The sequence below is a fragment of the Trichosurus vulpecula genome, chromosome 7 (assembly GCF_011100635.1).
Source record: "Trichosurus vulpecula isolate mTriVul1 chromosome 7, mTriVul1.pri, whole genome shotgun sequence".
In the NCBI taxonomy this organism is placed as follows: domain Eukaryota; kingdom Metazoa; phylum Chordata; class Mammalia; order Diprotodontia; family Phalangeridae; genus Trichosurus; species Trichosurus vulpecula.
Window position 1 is genome coordinate 235,446,144 of NC_050579.1, and position 18,157 is coordinate 235,464,300.

General features: G+C 37.0%; 1 protein-coding gene across 2 annotated transcripts in view; it reads right to left on the reverse strand.

Annotated features, from left to right (window-relative positions):
* Positions 1–18,157, reverse strand: part of LOC118856385 (CD2 associated protein) — a 165,882-nt gene that overhangs the window by 53,533 nt on the left and 94,192 nt on the right. Inside the window, exons 8-9 of one of the 2 annotated variants that reach the window (XM_036766673.1) lie at positions 10,780–10,867; positions 10,376–10,470 (exon numbers count right to left, since the gene is read on the reverse strand). The exons of the other annotated variant lie outside the window; for it this stretch is intronic. Of the exons in view, the coding sequence (XP_036622568.1) occupies positions 10,376–10,470; positions 10,780–10,867 (183 nt within the window). The remainder of the gene's footprint in view (positions 1–10,375; positions 10,471–10,779; positions 10,868–18,157) is intronic. 2 annotated transcript variants of the gene reach the window in all.

Genomic DNA, 18,157 nt, shown 5'->3' on the forward strand with positions numbered 1-18,157 from the left:
CAGAAGGTGGAAAAGACAAATAATTGCCTCCACTCCAGCCACCAAGGATGGATTAGTTAGAAGGCTTAGCTCTGCTTTGTATCAATCAAGCGATAAGGCAGGCAAAATCCAGAATATAGAGGAAGTCCACAATATGAAGAAACAAAAAAATGGTAATTTTTCCATTATAACACAGTTTGTTTATAATATGGTTTGTTCAATCCACTGATTCATTCCATCTTTTTTCTTCTTTTTTTTTTTTTTCCCAAAAAGCTAGAGGGTGAGAGAGACTAGATCTCTCTATCTCATCCAAATGCAAAGTATGGTGTGGTGTCTACTCATGGGCCCAATCCAATATGGTTAGCCTGGGAGCTCTGACTGTTTCCAACCTGAGTGGGTTGTCTTTCCTAAGGCAGCCTGGTGCCTGCCATCTCCACTCCTACTCCTGGGGGCTCACCATTATTGATGCTGTGCAGAGACTCCAAATCAGTTTAGCCTACTGCAGATCATAGTCCCTAAGCTTAAGCTATCCACCAGCCTCAGTTCTCTCTGGTAGCAGGGATAACAGCTTTGTGCCACCAAGCCCTTATTTCTTTTAAAATATTGTGAATTTCAGAAAAACTCATATTTAAACTAAGAAATTATCCAAAGCCAAATACAAACAGTATTTTCATTATCCATAATTTTGGATTAAGACCACCACAGCTATCAGATTCTATCAAATAACCAGCTATGTTATGCAGGAAAGATCATAAGTTGTCATGTCTGAGTCTGAGTCTTCATGACCCTGAATGGGATGGTGAAGCCCTCTCATGGAATCTAGATCTAGGTCTTTCTGTGACTTGAGTGGAATGAATGGGAGTGGGGACTTTTTAGCATGGCTCAGGGCTTTTGACTGTCAGTTAGGCCTAAGTTTCGAATCACCCGATCCATAGGAATCAGAAACTTAGAGCAGCCTGAACCACCCCACCTCCCCCCCCTCCACGAACCTCAGCAAATAAGGAAAAAAGTATTTTTAAGAGTTTGGCATTGGCTAAAATGTGTTAAGATTGTAAGCTTGAACTCCACCAATGAGAGTAAAAGGCCAGTGGTGGTGGGGGTTGTTTACGTTAGCATATAAAGCTAAGTTCTGCACTCTGGGCCCTGCTCTCCCTACCACTTGTCTATAGGTTTCCCAATAAAGAAGTTTTTCTGTTTCTAAATTTGAGAGACCTCTGATTTTTTTTAATTAATTGCTGGCAGGTGGTCTCACCCCGCACAACCCCATTCAGGTTTCTTGACAAAGATACTTAAGTGGTTTGCCATTTCCTTTACCAGCTCATTTTATAGAAGAGGAACTGAGGTAACCAGGATTAAAGGTAACCAGGATTAAGGGACTTGTCCAGGGACAAACAGCTAGTAAGTGTCTAAGGCTGGACTTGAACTCATGAAGATGAGTCTTCCTAATTCCAAGCCCAGTGATTTATCCATTGGGCCACCTAGCTGCCTTAATATCATCACATGTCTATGTAATTTCCAAAAGAGCCAGGTCCAATAGTCAATTCAGTAAACACTTAGGTGTTTATGATATGAACAGTATTGTACTATGAATAGTAAGCAACACAGATACAATTAAATAACAGAGACCTTTATAACAAACAGCTTATAAGCTAATATAAAGCAGGGCAACATGTACATTAGCAAGATAAATAGTAGCATGTAACAACACCAAGGGAGAGAATCCACAGTCCTCTCAGAAATTTGAGATCAGAAAAAGCACTTTCAGCTGGAATGTACAGGGAACATGAAGGAGATAGCACCTGAGTTGGGCCTTGAAGGAAGGGCAGTGATTCAATCAGCTAGGAATTCAATCAGGAGGAAAGTCTATTTCAGAATGTGTGAGCAAAGGTGAGACAAGAACTGGCAACAATAGTCCAGTCTGTTTGGAATGTTGCTACATGAAGAGTAGTAATGCAAGTTAAGGTTGGAGAAGTATGCTGGAGTTTGTAGCCAGCTTTGAGTAGCAGAATCAGAAATTTTTATGGAGCAAGCAAACCAAGTAAGAGGCAAATGTTCAGTTGAGAACTACTGAGGCAATGAAGTAAAATGGTTGCACTTTATGGAGAAGGCACAAATATGAGAGGAAATAGGACTTAGAAAATGACTAATGAAAAGAAGTGGGAAAGCAGGAAGGTTAAAAGTCAAAAATGATTTTGAGGTTTTGAACCTGGGTTACTGGAAGGACTGTGCTGTCACCAGTATTAAGAAGTCAGACAGAAAGGTGAGTTTTAGGGATAAATCAGTTTGTTTTGGGATATGGAAAGTTTAAGGTAATAGTGGGACATTGAGGTGGAGATATATATTGAACAGTTGAAATATAGAATGAGAGCTCAAGGTAGAGGTGAAAAGTGGAGTTTGAAAGAATCCATATAAAGGCAAATCAATAAAATCATAGGAATGGATGAGATGGCTAGGGCAAATAGGAGAGAAAGAAAGAGGAAAGGATGGGGAAGAGGGAAAGGGAGAATTTATTAAGCACTTCCTATGTTTCAGGTACTATGCTAAGCACTGGGAATACAAGCAAACAAAACAGTCCCTGCCCTCAAGGAGCTTATATACAGAAGGAAAAACATATGCCCTTGAGCAAGTTATAGTCTGTCTTAAATTTTTGTTTTCTAATCTGTAAAATGGGGAGTTTTAGATTAGATGACCTCAGAAGACTCTTTCATTTCTAAATCTGTGATACCAAGAGGAAATCATTGAGTCATTCTAACTAATTTGGTACAAATATATGTTCTTTTCCCTCATTTGGGACTTCTCTTCTTGGTAGCAATCCTTGATTAATTTTCTCTTGCATCTCTCTCCACAGTTGCTGCTGTCTTAAACCTTTTTTCTCAGCCCCTTGCTTTCAAGAGATTAGCTCATCTCCTACTTTACTGAGAAATTTGAGACCATCTCACCCAGGTTAACTCATGATGAGTCAACATAGTGCACTTGAAGGGTTGCTGGACTTGGAATGAAAAAAACTGGGTTCAAATCCCAAATCTGCCAATTAATATTTTCTTGACTTCGGTCAGTTTGTTTAGATTTCCTTTAGACCTTAATTTCCTCACTTTTAAAATGTTCCCTCCAAGGTCTAAAATATATGGCTTTTTGTACTCTCTTCTTATTGCCCCTCCAAAGATTTTTTGTCTTCCTCTGTTCCTTCTTCCTTCATGGCTAAACTTCTCTATTTATATCTTGATGTCACCCTCTCTGTCATGTCTTTCATGACATTGTTTCTTCAATCACATCCTCTCCAATGAATATCCAAACTCTCTACTAGTTCTTTTCCCTGCACTTACAAATGTGTTCAGGATTTATCAATAAAAAGAACAAGAACCTTTTTCTGATTTTCTCCTTCAGGCTGTCCTCTCCTTCAGTATGTCAATACTCAATTTCTAGAAAGAGAAGACTCATTGTCATAGCCTTATTTCCTTATCACTTACCAGTTGAACTCCAAGTTTGGAATGGACTTTCTTAACACCAGATCAAATGATCAAACAGAAGCTTAAACCTGATCCTCCTTGTCTTCTCTTAACCATTTACCATTTCACTCCTGACAGGCCCACTCCCACCCCCTCCTGAAACTCTTTTGTCCTTTGACTTTGGTGACATTTTGCCCTTATGGTTCTTTGAGTTCCAAGCCATGGGACCCCCACCCAGGCCATCTTTCTCACCTTCTTCCAATGAGAACTTGGGTCCCATTCCTGAAAACACTCTAGATTCTGAATGACGAACTTTCCACCTTTTGTTGCCTGAAACCAGTTTTCCACCTCACTTTCTAGTCACCAATTTCAAACAATGCAGCAGCCTGTACTCCAACCAACATCTTCATTTTCTCCTCATAGGAACTTTGGACTCCATTCTTGGATCTGGGCACAGGCTCCCCTTCCTGTTCCTTTTTTCTCAATTTTCATACTCCTCATTCTTTCTTAATCTGTTCATCCAATCTTAACAACAAAGACTTATCAATTCTACCTTCCTAATATCCCTCAAATCTCTTCCATTTTCTCCTTGAATATTGCCACTATCCTGGTACAGACCCTCATTACCTCACACCTGGATTATTGCAATAGTTTGCTGGTTGGTGTAACTGCCACAAGTCTCTTCCCATTTCAGTCTATCCTCCACTCACTGTCAAAGTGATCTTCTTAAAGCCCAGGTCTGATTATGTCACTTGTTTTCTCTTTAATAAACTCCAGTGGCTCCCTATTACCTCCATGATCAAATGCTGTTTGGCATTCCAGGGCCTTCATAACTTGTTTCCCTTGCCTTTTCAGTCTGAGATCCAGTGACACAAGTCTCCTTGCTATTCCTTGAACAAGACACACATTCTTCCAACATCAGGTATTTTTACTGACTGTCCCCTATGCCTGGAATGCTCTCCTTCCTCATCTCCAACTCCACTTTCAGTTAAAATCCCATCTTCAACAGAAAGCATTTCCCAATTCCCCTTAATTCTAGCTCCTTCTGTTTCCACTGTTGATAATTTCCAATTTATTTTGTATAGAGTTTGCATGTTATTTTCCCCATTAGATTCCTGAGCTTCTTGAGAGCAAGACTCTCTTCTTACCCCCTTTTCTTAGCACATAGCATATACTGGGTGCTTAATAAATATTTATTGGCTGATAGTTAAAAGTAGATTAAGCATGGCAGACTATAAAGAGTAGAAGTAAATGAATTAATGAATCAACAAGCATTTTAAGCAACACGCCAGGCACTCAAGCTTACATCCTAACTGGAGACACATGATGTTACAAATCAAGTCAATAAACATATACTAAGCGCCTACTAAGTGCCAAGAACTTTGTTAAGTAAGCCCTGAGGATACAAATAAAGGTTAAAAAAAAAAAAACAATCTCAGCTCTCAAGGTACTCACAGTCCAGTGGAGGGAGACACATTCAACCAACTTGGTACCAACAAGATAGATACAGGATAAATTAGAGATAACTACAAAGGAAAGGCTTTATGGGAGATCAAGAAAAGCTTCTAGCAGAAGGTGGGATTTTAGCTGGGACTTAAAAGTAGTTGTTTCATGTTTTGAAAGTCAGCAAATAGTGATAGTAATGAAAAAGAAAAACTCAAAGAAAAAATTATGAAATATGCAGAAGAGCCATAAAGATATTTGCTGACAATATAATGGTATACTTGGGTCCTGTTGCTTGTCCTTCATTCTCAAAGAGGACCATGATATTGGGAAGGCGATACCATGACTTACAAGTAAACTGGATTTAAGTGAGGGAGGGAGGGCTGTGCAAAGTCCTCAGCCTCACTCTCTCCTCTAGAGCCCATCTGGGTCCAGTGGCAAGGTATAGATCAGGATGACTGAAGGCGGCCCTGGATGCAATGGGAGATTTTGGCCTTATAAAAAGGTCTTTCCCACGTTTCAGTTTGACTGAGGCAATGCCCATTCAGTGATTAAGGCTAGGTAAGAAATGAGGCAAAGAATGGAGTCTTTTGCATAGTTAAAAAAAAAAAGTCAACCTGGGAGGAGAAAACCCTCAGGATTTCTGGCCAAAACAGAAACAATTGCTAGGAACTCAGCAAAGATATTAAGAAAGCTTCAGTAAAATTGCAGGTTACAAAATCAATCCTCAAAAATCAAAAGCAATTCTACAGAAACAATAATTTAAAAATCTAAGAAGCAAAAACAGAAATGGAAATGCCCCATTCAAACTAACTACAAAATACATAAAACATTTAGGGAGTTACCAAAGTATACAAAATAATTTTATAGATCAACTACAAAGTACTCCTTAAAGTAATAAAGAATAACTTAAATAATTTGGACGAACATTCAGTACTCATGGCTAAGCCATGCCAATATAATATACATAACAATACTCCCAAAGTTAATTTACACTTTTAATGCTATACCAAACTATCAAAGGGCTATTTATTTTATAAAACTCAATAAAATGACAGCAAATTCATCTGGAGAAACAAAAGATCTAGGAAAATGATGGGAAAAAAGGGGATAAAAGAGGAGTATTTCTAGACCTCAAACTACAATTATCAAAATTATTTGGTATTAGTTAAAAAACAGAGAAGAAAGCCAGTGGAACAGACTAAACAAGTTATCAGATTTCTCAGATAAAGGTTTGGTAGACACAGGCAAACACACATACACATATATGTAAACACATACGTATATATGTATGTGGGTGCGGGTATACGGTATGTGTATATCCACACCCACACCAAAAGCTATTTCACAAAGAGATAAGTGGTCAAAGGTTATGGGCAAATTTTCAAAGAGAAGAATTGCAAACTATTAACAACTGTATGAAACAATGTACCAAATCACTTATAAGAAGAAATGCTAATCAAAACAACCCTGAGGTTTCACCTTAGGCTTTGAAAATTGGCAAAGATGAGAAAAAACGGAAATAAACCATGTTGGAGGGGCTATGGATATTGTTGGTGTACTAGTGAATCAGCATAACCATTGTGGAAAGAATTTGGGATTATACAAATGAGGAAAATAAAATGTCCATATCTAGATAGTTTGCTAAAAGGCTTATACCTAACCACAAAGAGGCCTCTGAAAAAAAAATCATAATGTATAAACTACATCTATAAGGTTCTTTATGTGATCATTATTGGCACTGCACATCAAGAAAAGACCACTGGGAAACATCCCTTTGCATAATTTAACACAACAACTGATGAGAAGTCTAAGAACAATAAAGCAGCACTGAGCAAAGACAGCCTATTTACCTATGGTGGCTAATAAGCCATTTTCCTGCAATAGAGTAAACCAGGAAGAAGGATTCCACCAAGGGTCACTTGGTTTAGGTAAACGATTTTCTGCTATAATGTGCTGGATCTTCTAAAGGCTAGTTACTATTTCCCTTGATGCATTAATGTAGGAACAAGACCGACTGATCATAGCATAGGCCCCTCCTAGCTAAGCTGAAATAAGGTCTCATACAAAAAATTTTCTAAGTCTAGTGAGCTAAAAAAATCTACATCAATTTGGAGGGAGAAGGGACTAGCTCATGGCTTGGACAAGTTTCAAGTAAGGGTTTCTAAGCAGCCTGCTCCAATGCAGAAATGCTAATAAAAGGCATCAGGGCATCAGGGATGAGAGGAACTTTATCCCCTTTCCATGTTGTTTCACAGGATTCTGTATGGTAATCACATCTCCAGAAGCTATCACCACACTCCCAAATTTCTGGTACATTCCCCACCACCACCACCCCAACCGTACCTACAGTATGATTAAAGACAGATACAGGTGGGGCCAAATAAGTGATTCCACATGTTCCAAACCAGTTACGGATGATTATTGCCACAAACAAAAAATTATCCTGGGACTATTAGTCGCCAAGGGGCTTCAAAAGGGGAAGAAAGCCACTCTACAGATAGTGTAAGAGGACAAGACAACCCCGTCTGGGGGAGGGCTGTTGCTGACAAACCAAAGGTTGTTTTTATAAGTGCCAGCTGATTTGCCATTTTATGTCAGGTTGCCAAGGAAAACATAAATGGGGATGGTTTTGTTATCAAAGGTGGTGCTATAAACCTGTACAGTTGCACACAAGAAAAGATCACCTAAGGCAAATACTGGGAAACTAATTCAAGTACAATTCTCTACCTATCCCAGGTTTATAGTAACATTAATCCCTTGTAATACATAACTGGAATGTTCACCCTACTCTCATAGGCAGTGGTAGAATCACTGAATGTCACAAAGAACCTGTTGTCTCCCAGTTCAGAAAAGGTGTTAGGCTGAGAGGCTCTCCATTTGAGAGTTTTCTCTAGGTATATAATAAAACACCTAGCCAATAGGAAGTGGGTAAAGGAGCCCTCAAGTTAAAGGGTATTATTTCCCACCCCCACCCATAATGACTTGGAGACTACCTTTGCAACCTTGGTAATGGGAGGACTATCCATGGGTCAGGGTCTCCCTGATGAATGTGATGGCTAACCCAGCACCCATGGGGCCCCAGAGCTTTGATGTGATATAAAACTTGCCCTACCGCACCATGAAAACTACTAACAGCATTACACAAAAATATTGATAGCAGTTTTCTTTCTGATAGGAAAGAATTAGAAACAAGGTTGATGCCTGTCAATTGGAATGTGGCTAAATAAACTGTGGTACATCAAGGCCTTTAATACAAAGTATAGTATTAAAGTAAGAAATGATGACTATTATGAATACAGAGCAGCATGAAAAATTTACATAAACAGAAGCAGAGTAAAGTAAGTAGAATCAATATGTACATTGACTATAATAATTAAATGCAAAAGAACAACCACAAAACACTAAAAAGTGAATGCTGCAAAATTACAAAGAAATGAGAGGACACCTTCACCGCTACTCCTTATGCAGGTTCATTGCACATGTTTTCAGACTTACTGGCTTTGCATATTTTTTCCCCTCTTCCTTTTTTTTAAAAAAATATTTGTTATATAGGAAAGCTCTCTGGGAGGAGGAAAGGGGAAGGATATTTGGAGTTATCAAAAATTTATTTTAAAATATACAGAAAAGAGGGGAAGGAAGTTCAGAGAGAGATAAAGACCAGTAGGGCAGTTGCTATTATTGTAAAAGATTTAATAACTTAAAAAATAAATATAAACATTTACTAGTTTCTTATATATAACTTCCTTGAGTTTTATATATTGAAATGTTAGTACTTGTTGGTGTTTATTAATAAAAGTTCATAATAAGAAAGGGCGTTAAAAGGGATCACTAACATGGATACTGAAAATCTATGGGAATAAATGGAGAGGGATGAGTAAGAGAAAGTCTATAAACAAAATGCCTCAGTCACAATGGAAGATGGAAGAATTGTGTGCTTCAAGTCCATACAAGGCAGCAACAATGATCAGGAAAAGTCTGGAATATGTAAACCTAAAGGAACAAAGGCTTTTAGTAAGAGTGGCAAAGGATTTCAAAATGATAAGCAAAGAGTATACTAAAACTATATCCAAGCCACTCCAGTATGTTCTTTGCAGTTTCAGTTATGTTTTTTTTTCCAACCAATTTTCAATCATCATTAATCTATACTCTTCCATGTCCTCACAGTTACTGAAAGAGGAGAAGTAGAAAAAGGAACACTAAATACCAGAAATGCTTGCCACATATGTGGACTTTTCAGGAAAAAGCTAGGTTTTAGTGAGTATGAGGACATGAAAGGAACATAGATGACTAACAATGGGGAACTGGTTAAAAAATACAACGGTAACTGCAAGGAGCATAATTAAAGGCGTGAGCAGAGGAAGACAAGACTGAGGAGGACTTATGGATTAACAAAGGACTGATCTGATTCTGATTGGAGGAAAAAGCAGAAGTGGGATCTATGCCTAAGATATCAGAGATTGTTATGTGGTAAAATAACCAGGAACAACAGAGGTATCTAGTATGGTAAAAGAAGCATTTGGAGTCAGAAGACATTCTGGTTCCACTCCTGACTCTGTCATTCTCTACCTTTGTAAGCTTGAACAAATCAGTTCAATTCTTTGTTCCTGAGATTTCTGAAATGTAAAATGAGTGAGAGATTGATGAAACTTATAAGGAAAAGAATACATAGCATCCCTGAGTTAGAGCTAGGAAGGCCCCTTAGAGACCATCTAGTCCAACTCCACCCTACTCCCTTATCTGATAAAACACAAACCCCCTGGTCAGTGTTTAACATCCTCCATATTCTGGCTCCAGTCTACTTTTCTCATCTTCTTTCATAGCACTTCTCTTCATATACTTCAGCTTTCAGCCAAACTGGACTCATTTCATAAAGCTGACAAACCATCTTTTACCTCTATCTCTGCACATTCATAAAAGCCATCCTGATAACTGAAATTCAGCAACTCCTCATATTTGTCTTTTAGAAACCTTTTCTAAAGGTGGCTCAATACAAGTGTCATCATCTCCATGAAGCCCTTCCTGCTCACCACACATCTATGTAGTCTCTGTCTCACCCAAATTTTCATAAAACACACTGCCTGTATCACTACTTTGCTGCCCTAACATTCTACTGTGTGTGTTTCTATAAATGCAACATCCCATCAAGTACAAGGTAAGGTATCTGAGGGTAAAGACTTTCTTTTTCTCTTTGTGTCCCCAACGATTAGCACTGAACCTTGAACAAAGTCATTCTTTAATAAGTAACTGCTGAATGGAATGTTTCCAAGTTCTTTAACTATACTTCACTTGTACAAAAAATAGCTATTCTTTAATTAAGCCCTATAAAATTACAGAATCCTGCAAGAGATGGTTCTAAGATATCATAAGAAGAGTTATAAGAACCATGAGCATGTGAAATTATGTCATCTCTAAAGTCAAATATTTGAAAATTGGAGGAAAACCTAGTCTATTGTGAAAACTAGGCTAGATACACCTAAATAACTGATGTAACTGAAATGTCATACCTTACTTATCAAATGGATGATTTCCCCTTCTTTAAAAGAAAGTTCATCGTCATTAGCACCTTCGTAGGCAAATAACGTTCTACAATATTCCTTAGCTGAAAAAGAAAATTGGCAGGCAGGGGAACATCAGGCTCATGGTTCATTATATTAATTCATTCATTCAACAAATATTTGTTGAGTGCCTGTTAATGTGAAAGGCACAGCAGTAAATGCTACAAATAAATAAGCTGATGATATGTCTACATTTCTATAATTATTTAACTTTTTTCTTAAATGATATCCAATAATTCTAGTCATATGGATACAATATGTCAAATACTGATGATCAAGAGCTAGAATATTTAGTTATATTTCCACAGTTTATGGAAAATTTAAGGACAAAAAAATTAACACATTAGCCTTACCTTTATATCTGCCTTCAATTTCTGCCTTTGCTACTTCTATACTCAGATACTGTGTTGGTCTGAATCCTAGTGTATGTGTAATTAAAAGCTAGAGAACACAAAATATATTAATGATTTAATATAATAAAGCCAATAAAATTAGACTGTAAAACATTCCATTTAAAGTTATTCTACCTACCCCTTTAAAATAACTCGTATTTTTTCTCTATGTGGAAATTTATAAAAGTAATAGAATAAGCAAATAAATAAAAGAGACTTCTAGACAATCTCTTACAAGAGGTAATTCTAATCATTCAAAAACACTGGTCAAAAATAAGGTATAAATTAAATTACAGTATAAGAGTATAACAACTGTTCAGAGCTGACTTAAGAGTCTATCTACAGTATAAAGCTTACTAAATCTTTAAAACCAAAAGAAAATCTTTAATAGATGAGATGAGTGAACTAGAAGAAATTATTTATACTTTCATTGTTGTGCAAATATTTTCCATTCAGATGGTAGTAGGTTATTGTTAATTTTCCATGATTACTGGATCTTTTTGTGGTACTGGTTCACAACCAGTTAATTATACTATGATGTTGCCTCTTTATATTCCTAAGAGTAGGAAGAGTTGGGTATGATATCTTGATGAATATGTTCTGTTTTAGATATAAATTGGAATCTTTTCCTAGAGATAAAGTGAGGTGAAGAGAGGGAAGGGAAAGGGGGGTGAGGGGTGAAGAAGAAAGAGGAAGGAAGGAACAAAGGAAGAAACTAACGAAGGAAGGGATTTATTAAGCACCTGCTATGTGCTAGGTGCTGTGCTAAGTATTTTATAAATATTATCTCATTTGATCCTCATAACACCCTGTGAGGTAGGTGTGCTCAGTATCAAAAGGCCCTAGGAGTATTCTATCTTTTCTCTATCAATGAGAAACTGAAGTAGAGACTGATCTAAGGTCAGAATTAAGCCATTCTTTAGTCTAGGGAAGAAAATACGATAAGAGTTCTTGACCTGCTCATATGTTCAAAACCTTTCTACACCCTACATTTAACCTTACTGAACTCTTTTTATTTGGCATTTGGTTCATTTTCCCATTTTACCAGATTTACTTTGCATTCTACTCCTATCCCAAGATCCTGACCATTTATCTATTTATTCTCTCCACTAATCTCACTAACACCTGCACTAGAAAAAGAGGAGGAAAAAAAGTCTATAAGGAGAATCAATTCCAGAGTTCAAAACTTAAGCTAAGTTCAGCCTGTACACTTTTAACTGGGTAATGATACAAAGGATAAATAAAGCTCTTCTGTCACTTTCTAAAAGTAAAATTAGCTCTACTTCCTGAATTCATAATTTTGGTGTAATTAAATATATCCCATAAATTAACTTATTTCCAAAGGATTCAATCAAAGGATCAATCACTGTATTTAGATACAGAACTAAATCCACTACTTTAAAATAACATTACTGAAGGTGATCGTTATTGATGCAACAGTGACTAAGTGAAAACAGGAACATTACTTTCCATATGATATACATAAAATGAACTGGATATACAGTTTAAAATTTAAACCTTTTAAAAACATCAGGGCAGAGACAAACCATTCTGAAATGCTCTGAGGGTCACAACACCACCAGGCTTGTCCCAATTCACCACAACAGAGCAAGTCACATTCAAGGGCCATGCCAACACAAAATGTCCACTCTGACTCTTCTACTCACCTACCTTAATATGCAGAACTTACTATCTACATTCATTTTCCAATTGCTAACAAGTTTTCACCACATTCTATGCTTCCCATCCCTATAAAACCGAACTCCTGTGCAAAAAAAAAAAAAACACCCACCATCACCAGTATCAACTGTCTACTCAATTCATTCCCATATGCTCTCAACTGCACCCTACAATGAACCACTCCAGATATGCCCTCCCCTTCAATTATGCCCTATCCAAGGTCTGCTTTATAATCAACAAACTTCCATTCATTTTAATCCTCTTCCTTTCTCAGTCCTTCCATTTTCTGGAACTCACTGAGACTTAGTTTATTCCTGATGACACTGTATCCCTGATCCCCCAGTCCAGTCTGGTTTCATTTTCACTCACAGCTCCACACAATCCAGTCATGGATTCTGCTTTCTAATACAATCTCCCTCTGTCTTCAATGTTATGGTTTAGTTCATCCCATTAGCCTTTATAGTTACAAATATTAGTTATTTCCCTTAGTCTATCATACTTTTTCTTCTCTTTACTCCGTCTTCATTTTTACAAAGAAGAATGTGGAGGAAGAGAAGGAATATGACAAAACTAATAATCTATCATTGAAACGATCTGCTATCACTGTCTTGCTTGCAGTACTTTCATTTAACCTGAAGTTCTGGATTTTGACTGACATTCTTAAGTATTTTCAATTTGGAATTTCTCTTGGGATGTGACTATTGGATGCCATTTTCACTCTAAAGTCTGATTCAAAAGATCTGGACAACATTGGTTTATGACATATTGAAATACTGCATCTAGGTTTTTTGTTTCATCATATGGTTTTCAGGGAGTCTGATGTTTCTTAAACTGTCTTTCTTTGATCTGTTTTCCCAGTCAATTGTTCTTGATCGTGGGTATATGACATTTTCTCATGCTTTTCAATCTTCTGATATTGTTCTAAAATTACTTCTTGCTTCCAAGTAACTGAATTCTATTTGCTCCACTTTGTTTTTCAGGTAATACATTGTTTTCCTTCATTTTCCTTCATTTATTATTTTTATCTCTTTATATAAAAATATGATATAAAAGGTAAGCTTTTCTGCCTTCTATTCTATTTATACTCATTCCAATTTTATCCTCAGCAATTCTCATTTCACTTATATTCATTTTCTATCTCTTCCTTCATTTCTTTAGTCACTCCTAGAATCCCTGTAGTTTGGTCATTTTTTTTCCTCTGAGGTTCTTTGTTTATACTTGTAGAGTCATTCTCTTCTTCTGGGTTTATTTCTTGGTCATCTTATTTTTTTAAAATTAATTTATTTTAAACTTAAATATACAATAAGAAAAGAAAAAGAAACATTATAAACTTAAATGCAAAATAAGAAAAGTATTGCCATGTGCAGAGCAGAACATGAGAAGATTCAAAATATACAGCAATAAATTTCTATTTCAAGAAAGTCTATATAATATATAATACACATTGTGTTCCAAGCTATCCATCTTTTCTTTTGTTTATTTGCTTTGGTGTACGTTTTCTTTTGTTCTCTGCTGCGCACATTTTACTTTGATCTTTTTTCACCCTCCCTCCCCCTCTCTCCCAAGAAGGCTACAATTAAGTACGGATATGTGGGTATGTGTGTGTGTATGTATGCGTATATGTGAATACATGTCTGTGTGTAGATACATAGATATATACATATATTATATGACATTATAGATGTGTATGTATATATGCATATATACACACATATACATATCAACATATCTACATCCATATGCACATGAATACGCACATACTTAGAGAAGAAGATATAGTTAGATACTTGGATTATAGAATCATACTCATTATAGATATATACATTCATAGGCATGTATGCAAGACCACACCATAGTTGTTTGTCCTCTATTTCTCTGAGGGTGGATAATACCTTCCTTCGTAGGTCCAAGTCTTTCCATATAATTCTAAGTCCACCAACTCATCTTTCCTATACCACAGCAATATTCCAACCTTATACTGTCTAGTTATTTTAAATAGTCTAAAACAACATTGTCTGACATATAGTGTAATTTTCCCGTTTTTCTCTTTTGATTAAATCTATTTTAGCTAACTTTGTCTGAGATCATGATTACTATCAGCTTTTTTTCTCTCCTAATAAATTCTACTCCTGATCTTTATTTTGTTTCTGTGTGTCACTTATTTCCTATCCCTCCTGACTCCTCTGCTTTACTTCAACCACGCTACCTTGTCCTATTACTTAACCTATGCCCCAAAAGATGCCTCCCTTATCCTCTTCCCCATCCTAAAATCCCTCCCTTATCCTCCCTCCCCTCCCTATCTTCTTAGCCTTTTATTTCTTTCTGAATTTAGAGCGCTTTTATGCCCTTTTAAATATATATATACACATATGTATGTATTGTTCCCTCTTTAACCCATTTCCATTGAGAGTAGGGATCCAGAACTACTAGCCCTCCTCTGCCATCTAATTTCTTTGTGTCAGTTCTTCCTCTCACACCTCATTTGTCTAAGATAATTACTTGTTTTACCTTTTCCTGGATGGTTTACTTTTCAGTTATCACATCATACTTGACTCTACCCCATCTTCCTTTCAAACCATCTAATTAATAATAACAATTAGACATACAATTTGCATTTCCTTATATAAAAAGCAGATAGTCTATCCTTATTAACTCCCTTGTAATTAGTCTTTAATGTTTACCCACCTTATATTTCTCTTGGATACTGTATGTCAAATTTTCTATTATTTCAAGGTCTTTTTGCAACAAAATCCTGAAAGCCTGGCAATTCATTGAATATCCATTTTTCTTTTCATTCAGGATTATGCTTAACTTTGCTGGGTATGATATTTTTGGCCATAAGCTCAGGTCTTTTGTTCTTTGATATATAGTATTCCAAGACCGGCTATCTTTTAATGTAGCCACTGCTATGCTGATTCTAATTGTGGCTTTGCCATACTTGAATTGTTTTTTTTCTTGTAACATGTATTATTTTCTCCTTGAGCTGGGTGTTCCAGAATCTAGCTAAGCTATTCCTATATGTTTTCCTCACAGGATCTCTTTCAGTTGCTGATCAGTGGATTTTTTCCATTTCTACTTTTCCCTCTTTTTGTAACACTTCAGGACAATTTTCTTTAATTATTTCTTGTATTATTATATGAAGATTATTTTTCTGATCATAGCTTTCAGGTAGTCTGATTATTATGTTTTCTCTTCTTGATCTGTTGTCCCGATCAGTCAGTTTTCTTATGAGATGTTTCACTTTCTCTTCTATTTTTTCATTCTTTATATTTTGTTTTGTTATTTCTTGGTCTCTTATAACTTCACTGGCTTCCCTTTGCCCAATTTTAATTTTCAAGGAGTCGTTTTCTTCCTTAAGATTCCAGATCTCCTTTTCTAGTTGACTGACTTTCTTTTCATAATCATCTTGAATTGTTCTCATTTTTTAAAATTGTTCCTCAATTTCTCTCATTTTATTCTTAAAGTCTTTTAAGTTCGGCAATGAATTTTTTGGGGGCAGGTGCAATAGCAATTTAGATTTGAAGATCTTTACCACCCATTAATGGGCCATGTGACCTGCTTCAATTACAGGAAGCCTAAGTCAAATGTGGTGGGAGGAGCTTGCTGAGAGGAAAAAGAAAGTGTGTCATAGGAAATGCTGAGAAAGCAGTTACTACAGTTAGAGCTGACAGAAAGCGCAGACGTGTAGTGGCTGTTTGTTCATGGGAAGGCCCCAGAAGGAGGGCGGATGGTTTTGGGATGGAGCGGTTCTTTGCTGTGGTACTGTGTTATTGAATTCTTTGCTGCTGTGATGGATTGGGCATATTGGTTACGGGATCTGGTTATTTGATGTCTGAATAAATGGTTTACTTCTTCTACCTTCTATGTGGAGAGTCTCATATATTTTATGATACAGAACCCCACAGGCATTTTGACGATTATCATCTTTACTGTGATTACTACCTTGCTGACACAGCAGGTGACCATTTGACATTGCTCTTTGGGGTAGAAGAGGCTATTTTTACTTCAGTCTCCTCCTCTGAAGAAAAGCCCTGGTCTCTATTTCCACAGTAACTTTCTATGGCTGGGTTCTTCTTTGCCTGATCATTTTTTTTTTTTAATTTATAGTAGCTTGTTATTGTAATCACGTCTAGTCCTGGGATATGGCGGATGGTGGCTCTGGGCTCAGATCTTCCTTCAGTTCTCCCCTCTGGCTTGGAACTGAAACCAAGAACTATGCCCTCCTGTAAGTGTCCAGAGCCAATGGCATTCCCCACCCTACTGCTTACACATTCACAGGCCTGTGCTGGTTCCTTCCTGCCCAGGGCCACTTCTCCCCAGCACAGCTGGGCTTGGTGTCTCTTATCAGCAGAGGTTCCCTCAATCTTCTCCTGCTTAGACACCCAAGTCCCCACACTGTCCAGGAGGTGAAAATTCCTGTGGCTGGGGTCAAGGCTACCTCCCAACCCAGGCAGCCCCAGGGCTTACCACTTGCTGTTTCAGAGGAATTAGCCTGGAGTTATTTACAATTCACCAGATTCAAACCTCAGATTTTCTTTGGTTGTCCCAGGACTACCACAGTTCTGCCCCAACTCTTATTTATTTTTACTGCCCCCCCATTTGCCCTGAGGCACTATTTTGTCTTATTTGTAGAGGAAATTTGGAAAGCACAGAATTTTCTGACCTACTCCACCATCTTCCCAGAATCCTCTCTTGGTCATTTCTTAACCCACAGAACTTCTTCACTGGGTCCAATATTTTCTTGTTTATTCATATTTCCAGCCTCAATTTCTGACATGGGACTTTGTACTCTGACCAGTCTCTACCTCTACTTCTGTATTTTTAGGTAGAATATTTAAGCCTCGCTTGGTCCTGTCCACAATTTCTGAGGTTCTTACAAGAGATTAAACTTCCCCTGGCTTTTCTATCAGCTTCTCTCCTCCACTTCCCAAAGTGACTCCAGTCAGAACGAGATATGATTTTTGACCTTCCTAAAACATTCTCAGAGAGAGGGCTATGGGTTTCTGATCTCATTAGAACATCCTTAGCTACTAAACCGGCAGGATTCAAGCCTATTTGCCTTAATGTGTGCTAACGTCCCTGGCAGGGACCCCTCTCTAGTGTATACAGGTTGTCTTTTTTTAAGTTTTGTACTGTTTGAAGGAAGTTAGTGTTGCTTCTCTAACTAAATTTCTTGATTACTAATGGCTTGATGCCTTTTTTAGATCTTTGCTGTTGCAGATATAAGACACCTAGGCTCCTTTATTTAAATTTTCATATCATCATCTTACCTCAAAGCAGGTCTTTAACTAATACTTTAAAGGGCCCTTTGAGACACCTAAGCCTTCTATCTAGTAGGTAAGCAATAAAAATATGACAAATGACTAAAGCTTTGTGAAGTATTTCTTCTCTTTGGGTAGGGAAAATAATTAACACTGGCACTACTACCTAACATAATCATAAAATACTAGGATTGTTCCCACTAATCAAATGACAGTTCTATAATAAAATGTCCAATTTGACAAACATTTCTTAAATGTCTTCTATGTGCAATTCAAATATACTGTGCCTTGCTAGAATAAGAAGACAATGGAAAAACAGTCCTCACTCTCAGAGAGCTTGAATTCTACAACTTCCCATCAAAACTACTACAATAAAGCGATTAATATGATTCATTCAG